The following is a 22,598-nucleotide window of genomic DNA, read 5'->3' as shown; positions in this document are numbered from 1 at the left end:
TAATTTACCATTTCTCTTTTTTATCCTCAGTTAGCACATATCTAGCAGGACCAGTGTTGTTGCTTGTTAATTTTTTTTTTTAAGCGGGAAGCCAACATACACTGCCATCACTGCTAATTTGGAATATATTTTCATTAATTCTTTCCAGTGCTAGCATGAAGGGAGAAAACAAGGAATAAGTGAACTTGGTGAATGCAAGATACAAATTGCTGGAAAAAGTGTGTGTTTTCCACACTAGTAGTGTAGGAGTCATGCTTTCTTTACCCTACATCTTGGTTTCGCTATCCAATGGTTTCTCACTCTCATTTTCTTGTGAGATCAGTTGATATGGTTTCTTCATTTCGTTCTCCTCTATCACAGAATTACCCATTTCGGCATCCCTGTTCTTCAGCTCATGCCGTGACAAATGTTCAACAATCCCGGCTCCAATAGAGTCCCCTAAGACATTGGTAGTGGTACGGAGACGATCCCTAAGGAGAAATGGTAAGTTAGCCTTGATTTCACACTCAGGGAAACATGCAGGCTAGCTGTTAAAATGGCCTTTAAATAGCTACCAGATGATTCAGTGATTTTATGTATATTCATTTATTTGAACTGTTAATGTCATTATTAGTTCTACAGAAATCAATAAATATACTACGATTTGGAGTCATGAAATATGTTATTACTCAGCAACTTCACAGCAAGAACCAGCTATGTGATGAGGAAAACAAAGGGCCCATATGGCAGATGTTTCTCAAAGGCATTTCTGTACTCTGGTCATTCAGCTTTATATCCTCTGAACATATAAGTCAATCAGAATCTACCTTGTTAGGGTCATTTCCCTCCTGACCATAAACTATGGTCAATAATTCAGGGTGGAATTCTGCTGAAATAATTCAAATTAAGCTACAACAATTCAGCCCTTTTAGAAGGCTCTGCCCAGAAGGTGTAGGAGGCAGCTTGCCAAGGAGTGACTGGCACTGTTACTCGATAAGAGTCCACCTACATAAGGCTATGAGCATGTGGTTAGATTATCATTAGAAGACATTATGTTCTGATAACAACGTGGGCGACTTGCAGGGGTCACTTGAGAAGACTGAAGGGTAAAAGCCTCTGGAAACTATAACTAACAGGGGTTAGATGAAATAGAGGTCCGAGTAAACCTTCTGCCTTTTATTTAGTTCCTGAACCTAAGGAATTTCCCCATATACCTACAGGTGTCAGGTAGTCTTCTACAGGCAGAGGAATGGAAAAACTGAGGGTCAATGCATTGTGGTGGCTGGATAAGAGAGTTACACAACTGTTATTCATTTCTGTGTCCATGGGGTAGACATATGAACCTTCCCTAAACTAGATAGTCAGCGGGGCTGCAATGAACTAGGTTGAATCTGAACCAACTCTGAGCCTGATTGATGGAGAGGTTTTCACTGCCATCCCACATAAAAATAAAAGACTATAGCAACTCTTTGCTAATTTAATTGCAGCGTGTCCAGAAGTTTTCTTAGTACTCTAAGGATCCAGATCTCTAAGAAACCTTTTTACATGCAAGAGGAACCATCATTAAGTAACACCCCTCACCATCTGCTCTAAGAAAATATGTTAATCACAAGAAATTGTAATTCTTTTTAACACTTCTTTCCAACTGCCTTCCACAGCAAAAGAAGTACACCACTGATTGCAGTATTGCCAGAATGTCCCTGCCTATTACACTTCTAAATATGAGCTAAGTCCTTAGTGACTCCATAAAAATACTTACAAGAACCAGTCCACTGCAATGATAAGAGTGATATCATCTGTAGGCAAACCTACTGATGTAAGCACAATGACCATGGTGACTAGTCCAGCTTGAGGAATGCCTGCAGCCCCAATACTGGCAGCTGTAGCTGTGATGCTGTGCAAAGAGATGAGAAGAGCAATTAATTTATTAGGTGGTAAATCATCTACTAGATGCCAAGGGCCAGACAAAAATATTATAGTCAGACGCCCTTACACGTTGAACAAACTCACTCCACAAACTCAAACATCTTTAAAGAAAAGCTGAGGAGGTAGGTAATTTTGTCGTGGCAGATCCAATGCAAGAAATTTTATTCTCTATCATCTCACTATAACTTCATGCTAGCTGAAGTATCTGTCAAGTAGTTGGCATTCTGCCATCAGAAAACAGAAAGCCACCAGAAACCCTGAATCATACAGTTTAGTAACTTGATAGAAATAAGCTTTTTCACACCTAGTTTAGGAAGAATTTTGTCAGGTGATTTGTCAGGTAGCACCTCTAGTTCTAATGAATGCACAACTATTGCCTCAGAGTGTGAAGGCAGAGTTTTGTCTTCTGTTGATGAATATTGGATTAAGCTGGTGGTTTTTATGGAGAAACACTTCTGCTTGAAAATCTTCTACATTCCCTGTTCACCATATCTGAATTGATTGATAAATACGTGTGTCTCTGTCCTACAGCCTCCCTCTCTCCCCTTGCTGACATTTCCTAGTCATTAAACTGTTTGAGTAACATAATTCACTTAATGCAGATCAGTTATCATTGAGTGCTACGTAGTGGATTGTTTGCTGTTGTATTTCAAATGTGAAGACTTGTGTCTTATGTTATGTTACGAACTTATATTAAGAACTTCTGTTCTTATGTTGAAAACATACTTATCTTCTTCACCTCTATGAGCTGGTGTAATAAAAATATTACTGCTCCTTGCTCTACTTGTATCCTGACACCATCAGGATTAGGAAAACACTACCCCTCCTAGCATTAGCACTGTGATGCTTTTATGCTACTGCTTTGTACACACATTATCAACTACCAGCTACTGATTGTAAGTGTAGGTCCCAACAGCTGCATGAGCTCTTAAGAAAGAAAATTTTAAAGTCATTAAAAACTTCTTTTGACTCTGCTAAGCGCAGTAATAGGTGTGTCATCTTACAGTTTTTTAAAGGTTCACCTAATGGAGAATATGTGTTGGTGGGTTTCTTCTGTGCAGAACATGTAAATCATTACAGTTATTCAGCTACTGTAGCCATTCTTTTTTTTTAGCTCTAGATGCTTTTTTTTTTATCCCACATATAACAGCTAGAAGGAGTCATCACAAAGGTGCTTTTATTAGATGTAGGTAATAAAGGCTTCTGTACCTGATTGTGATAATCTGCCCAAAGTTCAGATCAAAGTTGTTAACCTGTGCAATGAAAATTGCAGCCAAAGCCTCGTATAAAGCAGTTCCGTCCATATTAATTGTAGCACCAACTGGGAGTACAAATCTTGTAACTCGTTTGTCCACTCCATTTATTTCTTCTAGACACTTAAATGTAACAGGTAGTGTTGCAGAACTGAAACAAACAAAAAAAATAAGGTAATATATTATATAAATTCTAAAAAGAGGGAATGAAGAGAGTGTCACAAGTTGTTATGACAAGAGAGATTGTTCTGTCTTAATTTTTATGTGATCTGCCAGAATATTTTTTTTTTTAAATACGAAGCTGAATTTAAACGGTTCTAATGACGGAGGTTCTCCTAATGCTCTTGAAAAGTGTTTCCAATGCTTAATTACTGTCACTCTCTCTGTAATCCCTAGTCTGAATATTTTTAACTTCTGTATATGTCACGAGATTCTTCTGCTAGGCAGAAGCTGCTAGGCAGAAGAATCCATTTAAAAATTCTCACTTCTCGTTTTTTTATATCACGGAGTTATGACTGAATCTTCTCTACTCGTTGCTTTTCTAAAGATATACAAATTGAGCTATTCAAGCCTTAGTAAACAGCGTATTTTCTCTTATTTATTTGCTGGTTTCCCTGGAAAGGGCATTTTGATGGATGATTACACTACTTTATCACTTGTGAGGTAACACCAGCAGGCAGTTAAGCACCACACAGCCACTCACTTACTTGGCCCCACAATCTGAGTGGGACAGGCAAAGAGGAGAAGAACAGTAAAAGGAAGAAAATGTAGGGGTTGAGAGTAAAAAAAAAAAAGAGTTTAAGTGAAGTGGAAGAAGAGAGAGAAAACAAAACAAAACATAGCAAGCGATGTAAAGGCAATCACTGACCGTTTCCCACAGGCTGACCAAAGCCCAGCCAGTTTCCGAGTAAAAGATGGCTAGCCTCCCCAGAATCCTCTCTTTTCCCTTTTTATTGCTGAGCATGATGTTATATGACATGGAATATCTCTTCGGTTAGTTCAGATCATCTGCCCCGTTGTGTGCCTTCCTAACCTATTCTGCACCTCTCAATATACTCACTGCAGGGGCAGAGTGAGAAACAGAGAAGGACCTAATGCTGTGCAAATACTGTTCAGCAGTAGCCAGAACATCAGCACGTGGTCAGTGGTTTTTTGGTCACAAATCTAAAACATGGGACCATACAAGCCGCTATGAAGGAAATTAACTCTGCCTCAGCCAGGCCCAGTACACGGCTTAAACTTGTTCCCCTGCTGCTACACCCAAATATGATATAAATGATAACTTCATTTAAAAAAACAACCCAATTGAACATTCTGGCTTCATTTGCTACAGGAGCACCCATTCAGCCCACATGATGCCCAGCTCCTTTTGAGAGACACTGCCTCAGAAGGAAGGAAAAGGTGGCCATTTTCTAAGAGCTGCCTGGGCTCTTTATTCTTAAAGATGTGTTCCTACCTCTCATCACACCAAAGTAAAGAGATTTTTGAAGACCCAGCAATTCAGGTTACTCTGTCTCAGAGACCTCTTCATTGCTAAATACTTAACAGACTTTCATATCTTTGAAAACTTTATCAATATTGACAAAATAAAATCCTGATAGAATGTAAAGTAAAGAAGAGCTGTGGAAGACTGCTAGAAAATCTCTTTGATGACAGTCAACTTACATTAGACTTTTAAACAACTTTCATGTCCACTCACAGTATAGTATGCTCTCTTGCATCGATTTAGGTTCTTACTCAGAATCTTGAGCAGCACCAAGTGGAATGTTTTCTAGAAGCTGAAACATATCCCCTTAACACTGTTACTGTTACCCACCAAAGTTGTAGTGTCGTTTTATTTTCTCTTAAACTATGATAACTGGCATTAGTTTTATTATCTTCTCTTAAAAATCATTATTAATCAAATTCCTTTTTAGGCATTCCACAAATTTACAATGATTCACATAAAAATGTCAAATGTGAGATTAGTAATTGTGTCTCTCTTTACTCAATAGTATACTGTCATAATTATTTTAAGTCCTCAAGAGCTTTTTTAGTAATACAAAACTTAATCAGCTTCTCCATTAATGGTCATGATAGCTTTTCATCCAGGTCTTCAAAATAATCCCAAACACTAGGGACTTAAATTTGGTAATACAGAATGTCTGACTTAAAACATCTGTCTTTAGGAGACACTTCTAAAATCAATTAAAATGAAAGGTGTTTTATGAAAGGTCATATGGTATAGAAATGTATATTTAATTACAATAATGTTTCCTTTCATCACAAATGCAGACAGAGTTTTTTTCTTCATATAACATACCTATGACTTCATCAACAAAGAGCAAAAGTGGCATTTCTGTTGCAGGTTATATATCCATCATTGGCTGTCAGTATTTTGAGCACAGAGCGTCAGAGCCCAAAAAAGGCTCTCAAGTTGGCTCAGAGTCCCCTCCGAACTTTCCTGTTTGCTGGTCCGTTTTGCCATACACATCCTTTGCCATCTGCATCCTTTACCAGCAAGCTGTTACAAACTACTTAATACCAAACACCAAGTCTAACCGAAGTCACAAGAGTTCTGGCCATACAGTCTGCATCACCAAACAGACTAATTTCTTCTCTGTTCAGGGGTTCTTACAGAAAATAGAGTTCAAGTCAATTTAATGATAGCAATTACCTCTATAGGAGAGCAGTGGAACTGAAATAAAGTGCCCAAGTGTCTACTTAAATACAGTTAACCAATTACATTAGGGAAAACTGATTCTCAAACCAGTAATGTTATAAAAACAATATGACCTTAAAATATTGTATTATACCTGGAAGACGTTCCCAAAGCTGTGACTAATGCCTGGATTAAGCCTGCAATAAATACCCAAGGGTTCTTACGAGTGATCAGGAAGTAGAGAAGAGGTAGGACAATGACAGCATGAATTAGCAAACCGATGATAACTGTTACAGTATACATGGCAAGCTGACCACCGATCACTCCCATATCTTCCATCTCAACAATTTTTCCAGCAATCAAGAAGAGGATTCCAAGTGGAGCATACCTGCAAATAAGAAATGAAATGAGTATTGTATTGAACAAAGTAGAAATTCACTTCCCCATCCATACCTTTTGTGTTTATATGCATGCATGAATGTAGGATTTCGCTGTTAGGATGATTGCAATGATTCAGAAGCAGTCACAGAGTTTAACTCTTTAACTCTTAACAGTTCAACCTGGATTAAACCGCAGCAGTGAGTGTTTCCAATAGGCTCCATTGGATTCAGGATCTAGTAAGGATTTCAAGATGTATAGCATGCGTTTCAGACATGTAGGGAGATGAGCTCCCTTTGGAATTTGAGTGTCATTTAAAGCTAATTTAGCCCATTCTGTTGTAATTCTGTCTGTATGAATGAAGGCTTAACGGATGTAGTTATAGACTATGCCACGTTCCCAGTTCTATTATCTTGCCAGTGTTGTTTCCCATGTTGTTGGGGAAGGAACTCACACAGAATGCTGGTAACTCCTGATGGTTTCAAGCTGCTTTTGGCCATGCCCCATTTTATCCAGTGGAGCACTGGATAAATACTTTAGCATGAAGCCTTCTGCATGATAGAGGTTAGCTGCACTATGGGGCAGCAACAAATGTGGAATTATCTCCTTTTTCATATTGGCAAGCACAGCTACAGATGAAGAAGAAGCTAGTGCTGAGCATAAAACTCTTTAACATGCTTCTGCTGCAGCTTGACTTTTAGTACAGCCTTATTTCTGTGAATGTCCACTTGTCTTTTTACACTAAGTTACCATAGAACAAAATTTATCCAGCATATCTCAATTGCACTTTAAGCCATCAAATACATGTAGAAATTTATCAGAAGTAATAATTCTTATCCACTTTTTATCATGTGAAGTGTGCTTGTAAAGGAGGAGAAAAGATTTTTGCTTTGTATAGATGTTTCCTGGCAGAATAGAATTTAATTTCTGGAAAAAATACACTTATTTTCAGTTTTGTATCTAGTACTGCAACATATGCATATGTGCTCTTGGGTAGGTTTTTGGAGTTGATTTGTTTGTTTATGTTTATTTGTTTGTTTTCTATAGTAAAGAAGGCAACAAGACATAATTTATTCTCATAATTAACCATCTACCTGACAAATAACAAATCTCCATTGTTGAAAAGGCTTCATATCTAATGTTTGAGGGAAAAGATATTGGTTTTATTTACCTATTGAATACAATAAAGAAACTAGGAAAATTGCGTCTATGTGTAAGCAGTGCAGCTACAAAGCAAGGACATATACACTACACAACTGCAGGAACCAGTTGTGTTGGAAACTGGTGATAACAAAGTCTTGCTGTGTAGAAATAAGATTATGGGAGAGGTTCGTCGGTTTCCTTGAGTGAAGTTAGATTAGGATATAAGGAAACTGATAACGTACTGTTGTGATTGCTGTTTTTATGAAGACACAGAATGGCTCTGTACAAGCTTAGCAAGTTCTGTCATAGACCCTGATTTTTCTCATGTCAAAAGCTAAACACACTGAAAGAGTAGGTACGTTTGGGCAGATCATTGACATAGAGAATCACTGTTCTTGAGTTCATTTATGAAAAAAGCTACAAGACATTTAAGATCTTACTGTCTGACCTCCTGCCAAACAGTCTCTTGCTATCCAGTGCCTGACTGTGATGAAAAAATGTTAGCAACTCATAAAGGAATTTATCAAAGAGGCACTTACCACATGATTAGAGCTACCAATCTCATGATAGCCTCGTTAAGGCTATCGAAGAAGTCTTTTAATGCCTGGCCTTGCTCCTTCATGCTTCCAATCACCAGGCCAAAGCTTATTGAGAAAACCACCAAGCCAAGGGCATTCACTCCGTTTACAGAACCTGGGACAGGAACTATTTCCTCTCTCATTCGGCTGAGGGTTTCCATTGCTTCTGACACATTGCTTATTATTGAAGCCACTGTGGATGTGTCATTGGATGGAATAACTACTTTAAACATTCTCTTTTCGTAGTTAGTTTTGAACTGTTAACACAAGAATAAAAGAAAGATAAGAATGCTGTGAATTATAGCAAACAAAGGTAAAAATCACACTTTAGATTATCAATTATTATTGTAGGACATTTGAATTCTTTGTGTGATATTTCTTGGTAAAATGTACTCTGATGAAAACCTGGCTTCCTGAAAGAAACAAAATTCCATATTCACTTCAAGCTGAAGCTAAATCTTCACCTTCAGCTTCCAGAATTAATTTTCTCATAAATATGTCAAAATGAAAGACACGGATTTGTCATGCTCATGAGTTTTGTAACAAAACCATTGACTCTTAGTTTGAATTTTTATACATTGCTATTTTTCCCTACAATGTATTTCCAACTGTTAAATAAATAGGGTTGTTTTTTTTTGGCTAGTGAAAATATTATCATGTGCTCTGGAGTTTCCTTGCTTTTTCATCTTCTTGAATTATAAAAAATCAAACTGAAAGTAACTTAAATATGACACACCTGCTTTTTCCTTTGCTATTACAAAGCCCTTAGTTTTCTATGCTTTGCAGTAACAAACCAACACTTTTCTTAAATAAGATATGATTTCATTATGGAATTGGCAAATCAATTTCAAAATCTTAATATGGTCCTAAACGTCTGCTTCAAAAACCAGCCTTTCAGCACGTAATGCTTTTCCAAAGAGAAATGTGCATCCTAAATATTTCTGTCTGGGCTCAAAAAACACTTCAGCCCTGTCCTGATTAAATTCTGTTGAACACAAAGAATGCTAAATATTACTAGCAAAATGTTTCTGATATATCTCAGGTTGCTAAATACCCTATTAAAGCAATGGGATGCTAGTGTCAAGGTTATTGAGTAACTTTAGATGTTTATTCCTTTGGGCCTGCCAACAAAAGACAAATATTAAGTCCAGGAGCTCTTTTATTAGTAATATCCGGAGACTGTTGCACACTCCAGAAGTATTTGAGTGAGTACTTATGACTCAGATGGGAAACTTGAATACCAGCATCTCTCAACAATGAGCTAATTTTCTGTTATTTTCCACACCTGAATAGTTTTGATGCACTCCTACATACTTGCTGTATCGTCCTGAAGACTTTAAATCTTTCAGAATTTCAAATTAAAATTGCTTACAGGAGACTTATGGAAAGTTTCTGAATAAGATGCAGCAGAATAAATCTCCATGGCGGTCACATATTCTTGAGTTTTAAATTAAATTTGCTAAAACATTTTAAGATTTGGACTGTAGTTAGAGGAGACAGCTGAGCTGTTCGAACAGTTGGCTGACACGGAAAAGCCCAGTTCCACTCCCTCACCCACTCACATCCAACCTGTGATAATTTCTCCTCCGTGTCAGTACTAGTTTGATCTCTCAGTGATCCAATTCTACTTTTTAGATTGGCAGAAAAATTACTGGGACAAAAAGTAGCCATTTTTGGATAAAGGCTATGGAGGTAAATAAGCTCAGTGACTGATGAATGCCAGAGAGGGCAAAACATGGAGACTGGAACTACACAGCCAGGGAAGGAGGGATGGGATTACCTCTTTAAGTGACAGAGTGGCATCAGAGTGGAAATAGAAATTTTCTAGAAGTTCTCACTAAAGGGTTTTTAATTCAGTCCTGACAGGAATGTTAAAGTACTGCCTAACACTGTACATCAAACATTTCTAATTCTCCTTTTTTGTTTTGTTTTGTTTGGTGTGGGTTTTTTTTTACTTTTCAAATGTGTACAGGTATGGTAATTGTATTATATGTATATTTATGTTACTGTTTTTCAGTAGAAAAAAATCTTAGATAAAAATCTGGTAATGCAAATATCTGAAGGGTGTAATTATGCTGGACTTGTGGGCATATAGATTAGACAAACACAAAAAAGCAAGCTGCTTGATAAGTACTGGAATTAAAGCCCAATTTCCTACCAGATTTCCTATTCATTTCCTACTTTTCCTAGACACGTCGTAACTGACTTTGTCTTGATTCTCCTCCATTACCCTCAGGTCCTTTTCTCATTCCAACCTATTTGACTAGGTCAAAAGCAACACACGATATGGCTGTTAGACAGTGATAGATGTCTGCTGCTTGGCTGATTGGCTGCTGCCTCTTGGAACAGGCCACCCGCAAAGTCGTAAACCAGTTTTCTTTCAGTGGCACAGGCTTGATTTGTCTGAGAATTACTCCCTTTATGTCAAATTAGGTTGGAACTGGTTGAGCTCAAAAATTATGACAAGGAACTGAGAAGAACCTGGGCAGGTACAGGGGAGAAAGCACAATCACTTGAAGCTTTTTGTCTTCAAAAACGCCAGTTAGAAATCATTTTAGGATGTAATAAGCATATTGCTTCTTTTTGTGCTGGTTCTGGAATTCTGTCCTCACAGGAAGATGCCTTTAATTCTGTGTTAGTTTAGTCTCTTTATGGATATAATATAAATTTTAGGACCTCACTTAATAAAGTCCATTCCCTTTCAGCTACTAAACTGGTGCACAGACATATGATCTTATCTGTTGACTGACCCTGTTGGTCAGACTTAAGTATTCAGAAACGTTACTAGGGAGAATAGGCTTTTGAGAATCCCTTCCAGAGCAGTGGAGAAATAGTTTATTTGAAGTTAGATTCAAAACAGGAGTTTGAGCAACTTTATTTGCTCTGGGACAGTCCCTTGAGCTAGCCTTTCTTTCATTATTGCTAAATGAAGTTAAGGACAACTCTATGGATGTGCCTGTCTTCTTATACCCAAAGTTGTCTTTCAAAAGTAATGAAGAGGTTCCTGATGGAGCAAAAGAAGTTAAGGAAAACTAAATAGGGGAAATGCAAAGGATATGCCTACTAAGGAAAAAGTGTAACAAGCTTTATTCTTAGTGCTTTTTAAGACACTGAAGATAAAATACGATATTGCTTGACCACCACAAAACAAGTTTTCTGTGTGTAGAATGGTGAAAAAGCCAACTGTTCATAGGAAATGACAGGATGAAAGACCACCTTCAAGATGATGGAAAACGTCAAAGGATTTGAAGTAGATGAGGTAACAGAAGAGTTGGCTATTACTGTTCTGCACTGAAACTGGTGATAAGAGATCATTTTGTAAGCTTTTATGAGATTCCTACTTTTAAACAGATTTCTGTCTTAGTGGGAATCAGAGTTATCAGCTATTCATGTAGCTCAAACGGACATTTTAATATCACACTGTGATTCTAAAGATCCTCATTTTTTTCAACATTCAGTTGTGGAAGAATTTAGACAAGGGAAAACTGTTTATGTAACAGATAGCAGGCTTAAGGGTCTCAGAAGAGCTGGTTATGTTTTACTAGAAGTTCACACACCTACACTGATAATCTGTGATGGGCTAGACAACATCACTGAAGTCCTGTAATTTCTGAGGATGTTCGGTGCATTTTGTCTCCAGGCAGAGGTATATTTGCCTGGTAAGATTTTAGATGCAAAATATTCCTATGTTTTCCTGAAGTTCATGTGTAGGTAACAAATTAAGAGCAAGACAATATTATTTGGAACATATTAGTACTAATAGCTTTCTATGAACAACCTTATCTGCAAGTAAAATATGAAAATAATGGCATTTCTGAACTCTTTTACAAGACATGGTGCTAATGAACAACTTTAAAATGAGTTTTAATCAAGTTATCTCATTATGAAATAGACAATATAATGACTTTATTGCATAAGATAATGAATTAGTTGTTTACACTTTTATTATTATTTTGTTTCCACTAGTAGTACAAGATACCCACAGTCATTTGACTTGAATATATTGCATGACTTTTTAAGAAGCCATGTTACAACATGGCAATAGCATACTCCAGTGATAAACTTGCAGACAAGGTAGTTGCATAGGTGGCTGCTCTGAAAACTCATAATTTACTGTCGGTTCTTTGAGATAGTATAATTACTACTATCTGTGCTAAGTCTGTATGATGATGTAGTTTTAGCAAATGATGATTTTAAAAGCAACAACTTTGCTTAAATGCAGACCTAAAAAATGAAGAGAAATGAAAATAAGACAGTGATATCCCATCTTTGCAATTAATTTTTTATTTCCTAGCCATATGGACATGTGTGAAAGCATTCTAAATTGCCTGCAGAAGAGCTGATCACACAGATTAAAATATATCTTAACTGGCCAAAATCATAATGAGGAATAGACAGCATATTCATGTCTGGGTATGTGATTAACACTTCCAATCCCCTTGACAAGTATAAGTTCATGAAAAGATATTTAATTTAAAATACCTCAGAAGAAATGCAATTATTGGATACACCTTTGAAGTTCTAAGAGCATCACATTCCACCTAGACACAACAGAATGACCCTCCCCAAATGGATTGATTCTGTTTCTCTTGATGTCCCAAGTTCACTTGTGTCTCTCTTATCTTTTGATATATCCGCAGAGCATAACACAAAGAACAAGCAGTTAAAAAGCAGTATCTGCTTAACAAGCAGACTGCTTTGTCCAGGCTAAATAGAATTTTTTAATTTAGCAAAGAAAGAGAAATGAAGAGATAATGGCCAGAGCTGAAAGATAAACTCAAACATTTTTTCAGGTACCCCTAAACTGGAGGTGAATATAGTGGTATAGAGAAAATTTTGAACAAAGTAATCTAGTTTTAGGTAAGTGTGGAACATTTATGTGCAGTCAGACTTTTCAGATTCTCCTGTGACAGACAAAAATCACAAAAGCCCCCAAATGATCAGTGCACAGCGAAGGTAGCAACACATGTCGTACAGAGATAGCCAGCATCAGAAAGCATGATGTTTGGATTAACAATCTGCTATTTTCAGTTATTTCTCTCGGTCTCTGATTTATTTGGAGGAGGTCCTTACAGAGACAGTGTGCCAACAGGACTTTGGTCTTTCACAGAGAAAGAGAGAACAGAGTGAAGCTAAAGCCCAACATTTTCCAGGTTATTCTTCTTAACTTGACCTGCTAGGCAAGGGTGGCTCTTTGTCCCCGTGGGCTGTCTTGGGACATGGAGCTGAATGTCACCAGCTAAGCCTAAAATGGTTCTGCTGATTCTCAGCTGAAAGGTTTGAACAAAAGGATTTCCTTAGCTTTTCCATGGGCTCTCTTTCTCTCCTACAGCAACTCCTTCTGGTTTCTGGAATCCACAATGGGGGGTTCTCTTTTGGAAGGAAAGGGGCATTTTCCTCTACTGCTCTTCCTGTTTCTGGGGAAGAAAATGTGCAAAGGAGGAAGAGGAGGGAAAGAAGAAGCAAGAGGAGGCAGCTTCGTTTGCCTCATAGACTTGCTGGGAAAGAAAGGCAGGGAAGAGAATACAAAGGACCAGAAGACTGAATGAGAAGCAGAAGAGAATTTAGGAAGATCCTTCCTAAATAAGTCTTAAGGTCCCAATCTTCCTTCATGACTCTTCTTCTCCCATCAGCAATCCTATAAAAGTTTTCCCAGCTCCATCTAGAAGCCCTCCCTACCTTGGTTACCCTCTGCAAACAGCTCCATTTCATTTTGCAGGAGAGCAATGCTACATCCAGAAAACTAACTTTACTTCACTAAGAATAATTACGCGAACAAAAGTACAATTTTCTATGTCCTGATCTTAGAAAATTTGAGAAATAGTTCATATTTCGAGGTTAAAAGCTTTGGAAATGATAGCTGGTCCTCTGTGTTAGTGGAGCGGCTTTGGGAAGTGCTTGCTATTGATGGGGAAAGTAATAGGTTCAAAACTTACTGTGAGTACTAACACAGTCATCAGAGGACCTGTCTGCTGGCCACAGTGAGAAAGAAAGAAAAACCTTCCAGTGGGTTGCAATGCAGATCTCTGTCAGGAAAGAAATCTGCCTAAGGATGCTATTAGACACAATGGGAGCACTTGATATATCAAAAGATGTGATCTGAATCTGGAGTATATATGCCGGTGATGGTTTCCAGATGTTCAAAGCTGTGAATCAGTATTACACCTATGAGTGTGGACGACTATGAGTAGTAGTCTCTTTTGTATTTGGGCCAGCAAACACGGGGTTACAGAACCAGTTTAGTGCCAGATGGATCATCCTTCTTCATAAATCTTCTGTGAAACATATGAAAAACCTGATGTAAAATTTTGAAAAGAAAGTTATGGAGTCAGATGTATAAAGTCATCTGTAGACCTATGAATCTTACACATACTTGTTTCTCCTGTAAAATGTTTTTAGTTTAACAAATCTGCTACAGCAAAAAAACTTGTACCTAAAAAGGTAGGTTTTGGTACCTGATTCAAAAGGTAATAGTATCAGTGTGACAGATTGAAAATCTTGATGCTTCAGTAAGCATAGCTGCTGCTGCAAGTAAGAAAAATCCTTCAAGAAACATTTCCTGTGTTTTGAACCATTTTTTGGATATCTGTTTAAGCTGTAAAGCACATGGGAAACATAATATACTTAATGTAAACTGAATCTACAGGACATCTTTAATTAAGAACATAGATTTAGGACTGCTAGTCACTGAGTCAAGTTTTCTGTTGGTGTAGGATACTTTATTGAAAGAATTGTTCAAGCTGTGTCTTAAAACTGATGAGGTGATTTGTTCCCACAGTTTCTAATTGAAGATTTTTCCAGGACCTCACATTTTAGGTAGTGAAGGTTAAAAGCCGTACTAATTCCCACCTTAAATTCAGTCACAGTGATTTCTATTTCTTCTTGTATAAACATTTTTCTTTATCTTATACAGCTCTGTTCCTACTTGGGTTTTTTGTACCTGAACAGTTTTTGAATCAAGCTTCTTTTTGCTTTATACGCTGTGTTGTTTCGATAATCCTAGCAACCCCTCTCTCCATTGTGCTCAATTTGCATGAATCTTTCCACGAATGTAATGACCAGAATATGCTTAGTATTCCAGGCAGTTCCATTCCTCTGGCTTTATTTCCTCTCTTGGAATTATGTCACCTAATATATCCTAGGGCTGAATTAGAGGGGTTTTGTTTTCTCTTTCTGATGATCATTTCCCATCTCAAAGCAGAAACTACTGTTAGTTTCTAAACTTTTATTTCACATGTGATGAAGAGCTATAAGGAGATAACCAAACATGCCAATGTCTGCAAGAGGCAATTCACTTTGTTGTTGTGACTTTATAGTATTGCAGTGTGCCAGGGACATTCCACCTTCTTTGGCAGTTGTCATGTATAGCGATACAAAGTGCTTGGACTTTTTTGTCATCTGTAAGTTTCATTGTGTATATCTCATGGCAATGTCAATCATAAAAAAATCAATTGAGATACGCCTGTCCTTCAGCAACTTCCATTGCTATCTCCACAAATTTTACAATTTTTACAATAATCTTATATTTGAGCCATGACAGTTTATCCCCTGCACAACTATTTCACCTCCCTCGTATTAAAAACTTTGTTTTATAGAAGTCTGAAGAGATTAGATCCTGTGTGCTTCTGTGGCACCAGAAAAAAAAAAAACAAACCAGAAATAAAAAAATGATCAATCTTATGGAAGAAAGATGGAAGATTATTCTGGTACAACCTATGTTTCAGAAACCTGTGTTATTCTTTATCTTTTTTTAAAAAAAATGTATTTTTCATTCTCATTTATTACAAAGTCTTTACTCTTTCCTTCAAGGTACTCATATCCTTCGATACGACTGAGATTACCTAATGGGTCATTAACTGCTTAAATAAATTCCCAAATCTTTTTGAAATTGAAATTTGAAAGAGATTGCTTTCACCAGTTATAGATAATAACTTCCCAAATTGAGAGATTTATTAAAAATACTTCCTGCTAGATCGGTAACTTTATGTCCTAATTCTTCCACTATTTTGAGATAAAGATGATATAATTCCCTGATTTTATTACATTAAATTCTTTGAATTTTTTTTCTAGTTTAGATACAGACTTTTGTATTTCCATACTGCTCTTCTGCATTGCTGTCCTGAGTTCATTACCATCCTTATTGAAAACAGAGGCATAGCGTTTGTTGCTTTTGGACCTGGGTCTAATTTATCTTTAATCTTCACTAAATCTTTAATCTAGAAAGCCACTGCTTTTTATTGGTCTCTGTTTATATAACTAAAGAAAATGTTACTGTTTCTTTTCAGTTCTTCTGCAAGATGTAACTCAGCTGGACTTTGGAAAATTTCTACTTTGTTCTCTTGCTTCTTGACCTCCACGTTTCAACATCTTTTTATTACTACAGCAATAACTGGTAAATAATTTCAGTTCAAGATTGTCTGTGTGGTCAATATGAAGCAATTAGGTTATGGAAATACATGTTACAGGTTTCACTGCATCTATAACGTTCTCCTTTTAAAAAAGCAATGCAAGTATTTACTATTATTTTCTCCTGAGAACAGTTAAGATTAAGACCAGGCTAATGATAGAGGAGTTTGGGAAGAAAGATAGAAAGAGCATTCCTATGCATTCCTGTCATAGGTGATAGAAAGTCTCCTGGTTTGATTTGTTATTGGTGTTCACAAAATTGCTGCCTCTGTTTTAAACATATGCAAATTTCTCACATGACATTCTTGAACATCTTTCAGTCTTTGTACAGATGGTGCATATCTCAGTATTTTCCAATTTAACATAACATCGTTTTTGAAAAGTAAATTCTGTATTGACTATAATGACGTTTGCTATAGACTTAAAAATTTGACATTTGAAAAAAACTTATTTTTTTATTTGCTGTGCCAGTTGTGTTTTCTTCTCAAAGAAAAGTGTCAGCAACTGTCAGCAAGTTTGCTGAAGACACCAAGCTGTGTGGTGTGGTTGATGCCCTGGAGGGAAGGGATACCATCCAGAGAGACCTTAACAGGCTGGAGAGGTGGGCCTGTGAGAACCTCATGAAGTTCAACAAGGCCAAGTGCAAGGTCCTGCACGCGGGTCGGAGCAAGTTCACAAGTACAGGCTGGTGGAGGATGGATTGAGAGCAGCCCTGAGGAAAAGGATTTGGGAGTGCTGGTGGATGAGAAGCTCAACATGAGTCAGCAATGTGCACTGGCAGCCCAGAAAGCCAACCGTATTCTGGGCTTCATCTAAAGAAGCGTGGCCAGCAGGTCGAGGGAAGTGATTCTGCCCCTCTAGTCAGCTCTCGTGAGACCCCACCTGGAATACTGTGTTCAGCTCTGGAGTCCCCAACACAAGAAGGACATGGAGCTGCTGGAGCAAGTCCAGAGGAGGGCCATGAAGATGATCCAAGGGCTGGAGCACCTCTGCTATGAAGACAGGCTGAGATAGTTGGGGCTGTTCAGCCTGGAGAAGAGAAGACTCTGGGGTGATCTTATTGCAGCCTTCCAGTACTTAAAGGAGGCCTACAGGAAAGCTGGGGAGGGACTTTTTACAATGGCATGTAGTGATAAGACAAGGGACAATGGCTTTAAACTGAAAGAGTAGATTTCAATTAGATAGAAGGAAGAAATTTTTTACAATGAGGATGGCGAAACACTGGAACAGGTTGCCCAGCGAAGTTGTGGATGCCCCATCCCTGGAGGTGTTCAAGGCCAGGTTGGATGAGGCTTTGGGCAATCTGATGTAGTGGAGGGTTTCCCTGCCCATGGCAGGGGAGTTGGAACTAGATGATCTTTAATGTTCCTTCCAACTCTAACCATTCTATCATTTTATGATTCACTTCGCATAGCAAATACTGAGACAATATGATTGAAAACAAAGCACAGATTTGGTTGGTTTGGGTTTTTTTTGGCAGCTGGCAGCATACATAGGATTTGTTTCTACTGTAAGTACAACTACGTGATATTCCTAAAGAAAATGCTATTACCTTTCAATTTCTAACTTTGTTATGTTTTCATTGGAAATAACAAAATGGTTTTACCTGTTTAAAGCAAGCTTCCACCAGATTTGGAGGGAACATATTCCTGTGAAAAACAAAGAAAATAACATGAGAAGTAAAAAGACTCTAGTAATATATTAAGTAGGGGCACAGCTAGTAAAATAATTGACCAGTTAATTTTCAAAGGAATCCTAAGACAAATATGTCTTTAGGTGTACAGTGAGTAGAGCTTTGCATATGGCATTGGCCTGGTTAGCTTTATCGGGACGAAATGTGGTAGGGTTTGATAGATCCTTGCAATTGCAATCTCTGTGAAAAATATTGTATAATAGATCTGGTTATGGAGCAGAATATTGGCAAAATTACCAAATGAACAAAGCTCTGTGGGTCAGTGCTGACTTTTGATTTTGCATTTATTAATGCTTTCCAAATCTGGATTAATAAAAATGTTACTAATGCATTTCTAATTCTCAGATAATTTTTGCAGTCATGTAGCCTAGTATATCATGACATTTATCACTGGATTTAGAGTCTTGTCGTGGTTAAGAAATAAGTATTTCTGAAGTTTGAGTATTTTTTAATAATAACACATACATATGTAATTATCTATGTGTGTATACTTGTTACATATGGGGGGTTTGTTTGTTTGCTTTCCAGAATGGTGACATTTCTGAGGGAATTAGAAGCAGCCTAGCTGAATAAATCTTGAGGAATCTGAGTGCAAACCTCTTCATGGGTCTTTCTGAAGTCCCCCTTCCTGGCAGCATGACTCTTGGAGGCCTTTCTCCATGTCTCTGGCTTCTCCAAATGGGTTAGTGGAACACAAAATTTTGGTGGCTTTACCTGTGGAAAAGCTCCCGAGTTCAAAACCTCAGCTTCCCTACTCCCTGGAATACATCTGTGACATATTAGCTCTATAAAAGAGGCATTGCAGAGTCTCTGAGCAAGGAGAAAACAAGATTTTATATCTGTGCCCCTCTATTTCAAGCATTTTACTTGCCTCTTCCTGGAATTTATTTCTCATCCATACAATTTAACAAGTTGAGTAGATGCACCCAGATTGGCCGCTACAATTCAAAATTAAGATGAATAGCTAAATCAAGGATTCAAGTGAAGCGAGAAAACTGTTGAAAGTTGGAAGTAAAGGACAGCAGAGGAATTTGGCAATAAGGATTGTACTATGGAAGGAGGGGAAAAGACTCATGCAGATAGCAGAACAGAAGTCTTTCTTTTCTGTGTGAAAGAAAGAATCTTTCTCTGAATATAAGAAGCAGTTTCTTCCCTTGCAACAGCTTGATTTGAAAATAAATCCATGTATTCTTTTGTGGTGTAGCAGGGGTTAGAGATACCGTACCACAAAGTTTAAAGAAATTTGGCTAGTCTATGCAGTCACTGGCTAAAATTCTCTGCTTTTGTTCTTGTAGGAACCTAAATATTACTGTTGTTACTATTGGTACAGAAAATGCGCAATATCATAGCCATACCTGATTAAATCAAGAAAGGCATCTGCTGCTGTCACTTGCACAATTTTGCCTTCTCTGTGCATGTTTTCTTTAGTACCTTTCCCAGGGTGGATGATGACCACAATGATTATACCGATCAGTACAGCAATGATTGTAGTGCTCATGTAGTAGACTACTGCTCGGACTCCCATCTTCCCTGATGCTTTACTATCCAGGGCAGCAATTCCTAGTAAATTTAAGCACAAGGACATTCACCTCATACAGTTGTGAGTAAAGAGCAGAAACTCAACACAATGAAAATGGTTTTGTGGCAAGAGTTTTGATGACCAGTACATTTAAAGCTACTCAAGGTAAGTTGGCCCTCTTTTGCAGCTCATACTGCCACTGTCTTCACATCCCACCCCTAATGCTTGTTATTACATAATTTTCTATTACAAGAGTTACAGCTTTCTGTGCTTTGTTAACACTTCGTGAAAAGCAAAGATTATTGGTCTGATGCAGTGTGGCACTCCTTCTATTCCAGTGAGCCAGTTTATGGGTTTTGATTACCATAGTTACCATAGTCTGAAGAATGTGCCTTAGAAATGTGCTGCACCTACTTTCTGATAGTAAGGAAGAAAACAGAGTACTCTCAAGTAATGTTGGTAATGTTCGCAACAATTAACGTGTGTGAAGAGTTTTCTTCAATCCCTAATGGAATGACCTCAGTTTACCTCTGTCTCAAGCCATGGGATTTTAAAACAGATTAAATGTCATTAACTTGTTTTAGAAAATCCGTACTATTGTATGAATAAGCATTTAGAGTCTTTTATAAACTTCGCAAAACTTGCAACATTAATCCTAATTCTTGGCTTGTGTTAATGCATCTGATACAATGTGAATACTAGGGTGCTCACTGTGGCATCTGCTAAAGCATTTGTTCATCAGATTGTACCAGCAGTGTCGCACCGTGTTTTTTAAATGAAGGTGCAGTTCTGCCAGGGAATGAGCTCTGAATCTCTGAGAAGCAGTGTCTCATGAGGACTGTCAGAAATGGAAATGCTCTTTCTTTTGCCAAGCAGGTGCAGTTCATGTTCTTCTCCTTAAAATGCCCCTTTTATCCTTCTCCTTAAAATTTCAGTTAGTCCATAACTACCCCATACTGCATCTGGAGGGCTACACCATCTATCTCAAAACAGTGCTGATGCTTCTTGTTAGAATCAAGCATTCAAAGTGCAGGATAAAGAAAGAGGTGAGGAAAGGACCTCTCTGCTTTAGTACCTCTTCCTATGGATCCCTATATGGCACTGTCGAATCCAGACTTCTGCACACTGCCCACACATTTATCAAGAGGCCATATTTGAACGTAAAGATACAATGAAAGTTGACCACCTTCTGCTCTGTGTACCTATCTCAGAGGAGAAAGTGTTTAAAATAAGGCAACAGGACTGCATGAACAGAAATAATATGGAAATACAAAACCAGAATCATGACCTGGCAAAACTAAATGTTTCCTCGAATCCTGTAGATATATTGTTCTTCTAAAGGAGGAAATACATGCTACTGGAATTACAGTGAAAGCGCCCTAGCCACTGATGTAACTGAGACCAAGGCTTTGTTCCAGACTCTGATTAAATCTTCAAAGTATAAAACCAATCACGTTCTTCATACTTACCCTTCCATTTCAGCTAGTGTTTGCCTGTCCTTTCAGCAGAAGCCATTAAAGCCAGTAAGATTTGGACCCCAAAAATGAATTGTAAGGGGAGATCACTAGGTTTTCGTGCTGAATTGCTTGAATTACATGTGCCATTTTAGTGGAAGAACAAGTGCTAAAAACATGGTAAGGAACTGAAAATGGAAATCCAACATTTGAAGCACTTGATCCTTCATTTCTCTACTCAGCTTTTTCAGTGGTAAAACTGGATGATAATACTTGCGGTATGTTTACATTTATGTTTTGAAATTCTGAGAGAAAAATGGTAAATGCTACCAAATAATACATAGTTTTCTTATCCTTACAAACAGGAAGTTAGTCCTATAGCCCTCTTGTCGGTGAATGGGGGATCAATTATTTTTTTAGAGTCCTCAAAATAATGCAAATGCAAAATAATGCAAATATAAATAACATAAATATAAAAAAAATAAAGTTAGTAATTTTTTGAGAATTTCAGATCTGCTACTGAGTTGCACAATGTTTATATCAGAAAGCGTTTGTTATGAAGTTTTTTTAAAGCATGAGTATTTAACTGATGCTTTAAACTAATCTTAATTTAACTAATTACAGTGTGTAATTTAAAAAGTGAAAAATGAATGGCTGAACACTAGTCCAGTCAACTTTATGTACTTTAATTGCTGTGTTATGTTCTTACTTGCTATTTTTAAAGTAGGAGCAATGGACTGTATATTTTTTCATTTTAGATAAGATCAGCTTTAAACTTGGTTTAACTCCCGAGCATGAGTGGGTTAACCCATCTAGTTTGGTAGGAAGGTCTGGAAACGAAGGGATGTTAAATCAGGCAGCTCTCAGTATCCTGCCCTTGCCAGGTCACAGAATCAAGACCAGATGCTGAGCACTGTTGCTCCAGAGGGTTCACAGGCATACATGCTTACTGCTTTAACCACGCCTGATCTTTCTTTGTAGCACACTCTTGACACGAGGCTGTCTCCTGCACTCTTAATGTCACTTGCAGTCAGTATAGGGCATATCTTACGAGTGAAGATTGCTGTGTTGAAGGATTACAGCTTGTGATCCTGTTTCTTTTTTGGACTGATTCTGGGATTGAGTGGTGACCCATGTGCAAGGGGTATGTCAGGGAGCAAGAGTCATGCTTTTTTCTTTATAAGCTACTTTCCAGCTTGGTTTCCTGTTATGCACTCTGGCTGTGACTACACGGCTCCTCATTTTACATTGCTCAGTCTCATCCCTGCTCTTTCTTATCATATAAATGACTTCTCAGCTTGAAAGTGGGGAGCAGCAATTCCTCTCTTCTTGAGCTGTAACCACTTGTGGCATGCATAGAAGCAAGGATTCAAAGTAGAGAGAAGACAGGCCGAAGTACGAACAGAAGATATATGAGGAGGAAGCAAGTTCTCACCTCATAGAGCCCTTACTGAGGAGCTGCTGGGCAGCCTTCCCTCCTGCTGAAGTTAATGGGAACTCAGGGAACTCACAAGAGGGATATTCAATACCATCCAGGGCCGAAACTGCAAAAGCTGCCAGCATATCAACAAGAACTATCTAAAAATAATATCTAAAAATTGTTTTTAGAACATAAGAAAACGATGGGG

General features: G+C 37.8%; 1 protein-coding gene across 5 annotated transcripts in view; it reads right to left on the bottom strand.

Annotated features, from left to right (window-relative positions):
• Window positions 1–265: 265 nt before the first annotated feature.
• Window positions 266–22,598, bottom strand: part of SLC1A3 (solute carrier family 1 member 3) — a 76,888-nt gene continuing 54,555 nt past the window's right edge. For 3 of the 5 annotated variants that reach the window (XM_086630030.1, XM_086630026.1, XM_086630028.1), the window contains 7 exons: window positions 19,353–19,557; window positions 17,911–17,953; window positions 7,860–8,155; window positions 5,954–6,187; window positions 3,115–3,309; window positions 1,739–1,873; window positions 266–470 (listed from right to left, as the gene is read on the bottom strand). In XM_086630030.1, the coding sequence (XP_086486156.1) occupies window positions 266–470; window positions 1,739–1,873; window positions 3,115–3,309; window positions 5,954–6,187; window positions 7,860–8,155; window positions 17,911–17,953; window positions 19,353–19,557 (1,313 nt within the window). The remainder of the gene's footprint in view (window positions 471–1,738; window positions 1,874–3,114; window positions 3,310–5,953; window positions 6,188–7,859; window positions 8,156–17,910; window positions 17,954–19,352; window positions 19,558–22,598) is intronic. The other 2 variants (XM_086630027.1, XM_086630029.1) reach the window with 2 other exon arrangements.

The sequence above is a fragment of the Tauraco erythrolophus genome, chromosome Z (assembly GCF_009769465.1).
Source record: "Tauraco erythrolophus isolate bTauEry1 chromosome Z, bTauEry1.pri, whole genome shotgun sequence".
Lineage (NCBI taxonomy): Eukaryota > Metazoa > Chordata > Aves > Musophagiformes > Musophagidae > Tauraco > Tauraco erythrolophus.
The sequence above is the reverse complement of the archived record's forward strand: the minus strand, read 5'-3'. Positions and strand labels throughout refer to the sequence as shown.